The sequence below is a fragment of the Cystoisospora suis genome, assembly GCF_002600585.1.
Source record: "Cystoisospora suis strain Wien I chromosome Unknown contig_5248, whole genome shotgun sequence".
NCBI classification, from domain to species: Eukaryota; Apicomplexa; class Conoidasida; order Eucoccidiorida; family Sarcocystidae; genus Cystoisospora; species Cystoisospora suis.
In genome coordinates this window covers 13,694-22,608 of record NW_027158039.1, presented here as the reverse complement: position 1 = coordinate 22,608, position 8,915 = coordinate 13,694, and the positions used below count along the sequence as shown (strand labels likewise).

At 46.4% G+C, this 8,915-nt stretch overlaps 1 protein-coding gene across 1 annotated transcript in view; it reads left to right on the top strand.

Moving 5' to 3' along the window:
• The first annotated feature begins 451 nt into the window (after positions 1–451).
• Positions 452–8,915, top strand: part of CSUI_009037 (adaptin c-terminal domain-containing protein) — a 21,298-nt gene continuing 12,834 nt past the window's right edge. The window contains exons 1-5 of the mRNA XM_068069156.1: positions 452–2,697; positions 3,144–5,020; positions 5,146–5,393; positions 6,010–6,239; positions 6,867–8,889. Coding sequence (XP_067918867.1) covers positions 2,314–2,697; positions 3,144–5,020; positions 5,146–5,393; positions 6,010–6,239; positions 6,867–8,889 — 4,762 coding nt within the window. The 5' untranslated portion in view covers positions 452–2,313. The remainder of the gene's footprint in view (positions 2,698–3,143; positions 5,021–5,145; positions 5,394–6,009; positions 6,240–6,866; positions 8,890–8,915) is intronic.

Sequence of the window (8,915 nt, the reverse complement as noted above, 5' to 3'; positions counted from 1 at the left end):
AAAGAGCAGGACGCTGAGTTCCAGCACGACATGCAGACGTTTGAGTCTGCAGGTAAGCCCTTTCTGCCCGTATAATTCATAGCGGAACAAGAGCAGTCGACTAGAGCAGGAGTCGTCAACGCCACGTGACAATGGGTTGGCAACCGGGAGACATTCCGCGGACAAACGACTAGTTATCTCCAACGAAGCGTACTTGAGAGAAAAGCCACTTTAAGTGATGTAGCTCTCTGCAGCAACACCCTTCCAGCAATCGAGCTCCGCTTGCAATCTCGGATGGTCAAAGTTCTGCCGTGGATGGGGAGAGAGTTGGTTGTCTTGCATTCGAGCATCACTACAGCCACCACAACCACCGGCGACCGCGGTGACGAAGTTCGTTCGGAGGACACCTCGAGGCATTAGGCCGATGCTCTATTCTTTTGCCCGTTCCCGCGGTTTTCCCACCGTTTTTAGTAATGGAAACAGAAATGAGAAAAGACAAGACCCGGACCTCCACCAGTTGTCTCCTACTTCGACAAACAAGATAATGAAAGCGTTCCCATAGGGAGTCGCAATCTGTCTATCGATCATCGGGCAGTCTCGACGACAGGAACACCGATGGACGACGCGCGGGCGGCAATCGCTCGTCAGGACGACGGACGCTGTCAGCTGTGCTATCGAGCCGGTTGACCCGTAGGCGGAATGAGAGAGATAGATATAGGGCCGTATGAATCGCGTTGCAAACTGAATTGTGAAAGACAAGCAAGGATCGAGATACCTCCAGCCTATGAAGCTTGGGGCGTATATGTATTGCACGCCTCTTTGAATTCTTTTTTTCGTTCCCGTACCGTTCAGGAACCCCTATATGCTTTTCCTTTGCCGCTGCAGGTAATTGCGTGGCTGGGACGATGCTAAAGCACGGCATCGTAGTTGGAGCTGTCGAAGAGTAGTTATGAAGGATCTCGAAGGAATGAATCGCTCCCAAAGAGCCGTTCCCGAGTTTTTCCAATTTCCTTTCCTTATTAAGCGCTGGTCGCCTTTGTTCAGTTTTGCTTTTGTTTCCCTGTTCTCCCCTAGCTCTTGCCGTACTATCATCTATCTTTCTTGTCTGTATGCGCTATTCCAACATCGCAGTGCGAAAACGGCGACGAAGAGCCGACGTGGTCGCAAGGGACTCCTGGTGAAGGTTTCACCCGCTTTTTTCCTTTTTCTTCTCGCACATTCACTTTCCTTCCATGTGCACTGCGTTTTTGCACCTTGGTGTTTCTTTCGCGCTGTGTGGTGACATCCATTTACCTTCTCTTTCTCAATTCGTGTCGCTCTCCTTTTATCGCGAAGTCGCTGTCTAGTAGCGTAGTCTGGGTTAAAATCTCCCCGATCCTGTAGCGTCCCTTCTTTCCTCACTTCGCACTCTCTCTACAAGTCCAGCAGAGACCTTCCCTTCTGTCTATCCTGGGTCCCAGCCGGACGACCTACGTTCAAATCTTCGGGGAACCCAGGCCTCGGAAGGCGGAGCCCTAAGACCAAATCTCAAAAAACGCATGGGAGAATGACTTTCCTTGTCTTTTTTCGGCTGGAGGCGAGAACCTCAAGCCCATCGAAACTCCAAGATAGCTGAAGAATGTGGTGTGTGTTGCCTGCGAGGGCGTCCTTTATTATGCGACCCTTCATCAGTAGAAACGAACAGATACATCATAACAGAGCGAGCGTCTCTGGACATGATTCAGCTCGGGATCCCGGCATTCCATTGGCTTTTTCTTCCGTCTTCCCCGATAATTACACACGGGTCATGTGTGATAGAGCCTTTATTGAATTGGTCTTCTTTTTCATCAAGAGGTCTTCTCTTCTTTCCAACGGAGGCTCTTTTTGTCATCTGCACGAGCACCGCCTTTTCACTTCAACTCTTGCCGACTCTTTCCCTGTCTCCTCCTGGGGTGTGAGGGAAGGCCATGGTGTATGGGCGTCATTTCTTCTTTCTCAGCTTCAGCCGTTGTTTGTGTGTTACTTCGCTTCCTGTAATTAACTTCGTTTGCAGTTCTCTGGAAATCTTTCATCTTCCGTTTGCTGCTCTTTTCCTTCACGTTCCCCTTGTGTTGGGTGAGTTCTCTGTCTCTTATCGCCGTTCATCTCTCTTCTCTCTCCTGCCCTCAACTGAATACCATTTCGCGGCATTTCAACGTGTCCTCTCTTCTTTCTTCTTCTTTTACCTTCCTTATTCTCTTCGTCGTCTTCTTCACTTTTCTTTGCTTTCTTCTTCATTCCTTCGTTACTCTCTATGTCGTCCTATCATAAAAATCGCAGATCTACTCTCATCCTCCTCCAGTGAATGAAAGAGCCATGAGGCTACTTAGGAAAAGGATCTCGATCTCTTCACATCCTGAACGACAGAAAGCGACTGCCCCTGCGTTTCTCTCCCCTGCTGCCGATGATGTTGTCAAAACAACTTCTTCTTCTCCTACGGTACCTACGGATAATGGAGAGGATCTCTTAACCTCACTGCCTGTAGATCTGCTTACCGGCTCACCGCATGGACAACAGGAAAAAACATGCCACACAGTGCATCTAAGGCGAGGAGGGGGGATTCTATGGGGGAGAAGGAAGCGAAGGCTAGGAAGAGATTCACACACTCAAAGAAAAGATGAAGAAGAAGAAGAAGATGGTCATTGTGAACCAGTACAAGAGGATGGGAGTGAGGGTGAAGAAGAAAGTACTCTAAATCAGGTGAGCTTCTTCATACGGTCTCTGCTACGGTGTATATACACTTGCAGGTCTTTCCCTGCTTCTCAAAGGACTCTTTGGTCTACATCACACGTCCCAAGACATTGCCCTCTACTTCTAGCAAATGTTCTCGTCTTTCTTTTTGTATTTTGTACTACTTTTCTTCTATTTCTTTATATCGATGAGTCTATGTGTATAGTGAATTCTTTCTCCTTATCTTCTTTTTCCCCCCTTTTTCTTTGTCTTCCCCGTCCGAGAGGTAGAGAGCCCTGGTTTGAGAGGTCAAAGGAAGAAGATGAAACCCGCGAAGCAGAAATCTTTCTTTGCCTTCTTTCTATATTGTTTCATCTCTATGAGTGTTAACTGATATGAATTCCCTATTCTGTTTCTCCGTCTTCTCCTCTGTTCATGTTTTATGTCTTTTTCTTTTCTGTCTCTCTTTTCTTCAGATCTTCTTATCACTTACCAGTTCAAGTCCTCAGTTATCTCTTCATGTGTCTCCTGAGGAAACCTCTGCAGCTATTCGAGCAGCGTGTTCTTCTTCTTCCTCTTCTACTATCCGTCTACTAGGAAGTTTGTTTCAGAATCGTCTCTATAATCCATCGATTGATGGAGGTTCAAAGCTTCTTACTCTTCTCTTACTAGAACGTTTTTTCCTATCAGATCAACAAGACTTATGCATCTCTGCTTTACTTCTATCGTCCGTATCTTCTTCTTCTTCTTCGCGTCGTCTTTCTTCTTCTTCTTCTTCTTCGTCTTCTTCAGCTCCTGGAAGAGATTCTTTATCAGCCAGTCTTTCCTTCTTATCAGATCTTTCTGCGTGTCTTCTTCTTCCTCTCTCTTCCTCATCTTTCCCGTTTACTCCGTCTTCTTCTGACTATATCCCTACCTCAGTTTCGGCGTTAGTTCCATTTTCTTCAAGATTGTCTCCGCCGACCACCCCTGCTGATACTAGGAGAAGAAGGAATGGACGGGGGTTCTCTCGCTCTTCTTTCTCTTTCACGTCTTCATCGTCGTCATCCAGACACGACAAGAAGATCCATGCAGCTCAGACACGAGCTTTATCGCACTTTCGAAAAGACCTCCCTCCACCAGCTAGCCATGTTATTCTATGTGGGAAAGGTGCTTTAAGATGTCTGCTAGCTATCTCATCGTCTCTAGCGAGAAATCCTGAATATACACCTTACACCATTCTCTATAGGAAAGAATTGAATGAAGTCTTTCGTCAGTTAAGATCACTAGGGATAGATATACATGATCCTGTATTACATGATGCTATAACGTCTTCTTTCTCTCTTGAAGAACTTCGGTTTGTTCTCCCTCTTCTTCCTTCCTCTCTCTTCTTCTCTTTTCTTCTACCTAGTCAGCTAAGAGAGAAAGCCGAGAAGGAAGAACAAGAAGAAAGAGTAAAGAAAGATACAAGAAATCTCTCGGAGAAAGAAACGGTTCCTGCCAAGACAGACTTATTGCTTGCCTTAACAGACGATGATGAAGGTGAATACCATGCGAATGGAAGATGTACAGGGGGGGGAACAGGAGAAAGAAGAAAAGAACAAGAGGACATAGGAAAGAAAAGAGGGAGTGGAGTCATAAGAGAAGATGGACAGGAAGGAAAACCACCATGGAGTTCTTTAGATGTCGATCTACAACGATCGGTACTCTTAAATAGCAAGGCTGACGTGCTGCTTCCACAGGAGAAGATCTCTTCTCTCTCTTCTTTCACAGCGACATGCAGTGAGGAAGACCCTCGAGGTAGTAGTGCTAGCGAAGATGATGGAAGTGCAGATGAATCGACGTTGATTCTTGAAGAATCCATCCACCCACCTATCTCGATGAAGACAGAGTCTGGTCGTCGTCATTCTCTAAGAGGAGAACACCACGGAAAAGGAGATGAAAGCCATGACAAGTGTCCTTCTTTCTCTCTTCCTTCTTCATTCTCATCCGCGTCATCTTCTTCATCTTCTTTTCACCTGCAGAATCGTGAAAGGCGCCCTCTACCTCATTGTCATTCCTCTTTCCCTGGGAATCGCACACCTATTTATCTTAGCAACGACATGAGAGAACAAGAAAGGAGAGAAGATCGTCACGATACTACACTCCTCAATGACCTTTCAAAGCCAGGCTCACGTCTTTCTTCATCCTCTACATCACCTTCTTGTTCTACCTATAGCTATCTGTTGTCTGGAGGGACAATCGACGAAGCGGCAGCATCGATGGCTGATTCTCGATGGCCTTCAAGAACTGTCGTCACAGAGCCTCTTACATGCGCTGTCCGACAACAGAGAACTGGAAGTGAAAGCGATCTTATGCTCTCTTCATCTTCGTCGTTTTCTCATCATAATACGACAACCCATGACAACCCCACATCTCTCTCTTAAAAATCTCTTTTTCTCTCCCTACACTCTTCCCTTTCTCAATTCTCTTCCCTTCCCTTCTCCTNNGGGGGGGCAGAAGGGGAGAGGGTGGAGGAGATAGGGGGGGAAGGGGGGGAAGGGGAGAACGAGACGTAGGAGGGAAGAGTGTAGGCTTTCCTCAGCAGAATGGAGTAGGAGGAGGAGGAGGGAGAGGCAATAAGAACAAGGGGAGTAACCAAGAGGGGATAGCAAAAGACGATTCTTTTCTTCAACATCAAATGATGGAGAATCCCTGCCCCAGTGAAAGAAGTGACGAAGAAAAGACACTTGAGGAAAGATTAAGTGGTACGTTGAAGATCAGGGTGAAAGAGAGGAAGCAAAAGGACGAGGGAAGAAACAGGAGGGGGGAGGGCTTTCCCGTGCTGTAGTGGGAAGTGGAGATGGGCTATTAGAGTTTCTTCGTGTTCTTCCTAGGGTTCGTAAAGACATACATATACGTACATATACATTTATAGATGGACATATGTATTGGTGTGTGGGTGTGGGTACCGCATGCAGGTGAGATTTTCCTCGTCTCATATTCACATATATATGCATGTTTGTGTATAGACGTATTTAGAGTATTACTTGCACTATATCTATGTATTGCACGTATATAGTCTCCCTCCATATGTGAGACATGTGTGTGTATCGATTCCTGGAGAGAATAGGCTTATATAAGTTGATAGTGATAGACCCATTTGTTGATATTTACCCTTGGGGCTGTTTTCTTCTGTACATGAGTGGTGACAAGAGACGAGACGAGGAGGTATATGTCTCCATGTATATATATATGTATAGACATGCATTATAGACTGTTGTATGTGTAGATGTGTCCTCTGTACATCAGCAATTAGTGGAAGCTTGGATGAAGAAGAAAGTTATCTTCTCTTTCTCTTTTTCCTTGTCTTTTGCTCTTCAGCGGCCCTTTCATCTTCTGAGTTTTTAGTTGAGATGTTAAGACAGGAGGAAAGTCGATTGAGAGGGTCTGACGGGGGGGGAGGAATCCGATCTAAAAGTACCCTCGATGAATGCATGTCGATGCTGGCTGGATGTGCGTCGGTATGTAAGAAGAAACAATCGCTTCTTCAAGTCGATGCTGCGAGGGCTGTCGATGAAGGAAGAATGGACGACTTCGCTACAATCTCAAAGGTGTGTGTACCATCTGCGTTCACAGGACTACATGCACATCCTCGTAGATTGGTGTATGTGGATCAGCCTGCTCTGTCTCTCCTCTCTCTCTCCATACATGGTGTACGTACATACATATGTATACAGAGAGAGAAAGAGAAAGAGATAGTTCCTCTGCTAGAGATGGCACATATGTGGTTGACATGTTCCCAGATACCTATAGCTATACACCAACGCAGGTACGTGCATGCGTACAGCTATCCTGGGTATAGATATGTATATATGTGGACATATCTACATGCCTGAGTTGTTTCTTTCTTACTGAGAGATTTACCTACTTGGACTTACATTCTCTTCTAGTCTGTCTCTCTCTGTGAATGTGCACCTGCCTCTATCCTTCTTCCATTGTCTGCAATGCTTTTCTATCTATCTATCTATCCTTTATCTATCCTTTATCTATCCTTCATCTATCCTTCATCTATCCTTCATCTATCCTTTATCTATCCTTTATCTATCTAAAGCCGTTGGATACTTCCGCACGGTGGCTGCATCATGAGGTGTTAGTTCGGTCTTGCCTCCTCCTCCACTTGCTTCAACTCTAGACATCCATGTCTACTCATGTGTCTATGCCTTTTTCTCCGTCCCCAGGTTTTAGATCAAGTAAGCATGTCACTGGATTACTTCCGAGACACTCAGCAAAGAATGGATACTTATCGTTATGATCTAGAAGAGAAAGAACGTCAAGAGAATGCCTACCGCCCTTCATCATCATCTTCTTCTTCTTCGTCTTCTTCGCCATTACCCCCGTCTTCTTCTCCTTCTCCTCTTCCTCCGTTGGTTAGCTATTCATCTCGTCTTCGAACAGATCTTAGTACGGTAGGAGAACAAGGTGGTGGTCTCGGTCTAACGAAAGACAGCAATGAAGGAAGGAAGAAATCTTCATTCTCTTCGAGTAAATCTCTTTCCCAGGGAGGAGATCCTCCACACGGAGACAGGCGTTGGCATGCCTCAGTTGTAGCAACTGAGAGAGAAGGAAGAAGAAAAGAAAAATCTCAAGAAGAGGCTTTGGCTCAGAATACGAAGAAACTCACTTCATCTTCATCTCTCCGAACAAGTAGTGGGACATCAGCAACTCGTTCAGCCTTCTCGTTCATGGGTCGAAGGAAGGGGGGAGGTAGTTCAAGTGTACCTACACCTGCACCACCTCCACACGAAGTTCCTTCATTGAATCCACCCTTTCCTTCTTCTCCGTCTTTTTCTCCCCCTCCTACTTATCCTTCTCCTCCTTCTCTCCCCCCTCCTTTCCCTGTCTCTTCTTCAACACATGCAGAAGAATCCTTTGCAGCTTTTTCATCCTCTTCTTCTTCTTCTGCCTCGCCTTCTCCATCTTCTACATCGATGCCAGCTAATCCAGTAAATCCTCTACTAGCACCCCCCCCTTTAAGAAACACTTCTTTTCCTCCCTCTTCGTCCTCTTCTCCTCTTCTTGACGATGACACCATGAAAGAGAAGTCTAGTCAAGCCGCCTCTGTACCACGTCCATCTGCTTCTTCTACTGTATCAGAGGGAGGAGGAAGAAACGGAGAAGAAGAAGGATATCTTGGTGGCCGTCTTCGTCAGGATGGGGGGGACGAGACAGGGGTGCTTTCTCATTCACACTCAAGTAAAGAGAAGAAGAAAGAACAGAAGAAATCTTCCAGCAAAGGTCATGATCACCACCCTCTTGATAGACAGCCATCAGCCGAGCCAACTCGAACCCGTCAGAATGAAAGAACATCTCAAGAAGATCAACAAGGAAGAGAAGGAGAAGGAGGAGAACAAGGCAACTCCCATTTGCCTCTGTCTTCAGCTTCATCTTTCTCTGGAGGAGGGACGTCAGGTGGAGGTAGAGGAAGCTCCACGACAACAAGCGTGACCACGACGACCGTCACACCTCATCAGGCAGCTAGCCAAATTCATACGAAAAGTCGACGAAGCGCAGGAGGCTTGCTAACCTTTCATAGAAGAAAGAAAGACAAGCAGCAGCAACAACAGCAGCGACCTATTGAAGAAGATAAATCTTCTTCTTCTTCCTCTTCGGCTACTGGGGCCCCACCTATCCAATTCTCTCCTTTGCTTGATTGGCCCGATGCGACGTCAGCAGCTGTGCCTGATGAAGGAGGCGTGGAAGGGGGAAGGAGGGAAGAACGCCATTCTAAAGACGTGAGTCTTCCGAGTGCTGCCGAGGGTATGCCTTCTTCTTCTTCGTCTTTCCTGTCAAAGACGAAGAAGAAGGAAGACGGGGAGGAGGAGGGGGAGGAGGAAGAGGCAGGACGACCAGGTCTTGGGGAGAGAAGAGAGAAGAAGAAAGAGAGAGGGGAGACAACAAGAGGGGGGAGAGGACATGGTGGTATAGGGGGAAGAAAAGGAGAAGAAGGAAGCAGAGATGAAGATGTGGATTTCTTTGCTGATTATGAAGACTCTTCTTTCCTCATTGTCGGAGGGAGAGAAGAAGAGGGAGACAAGAAGGTTTTGTTCGATGACGGGGGGTATGTGTATGCGGGAGAGGAAGAAGGGGAAGAAGAAGAAGATGTATCGACGCTGTCTCCCAAGACAGGAAAGGCCAGCCTATCACAAGAGAAGAGCAAGAAGAAGAAGAAGAAATATTCTCCATACATAAGAGGAGAGGGAGGTACTACCTCAGAACAACAAAAAAAA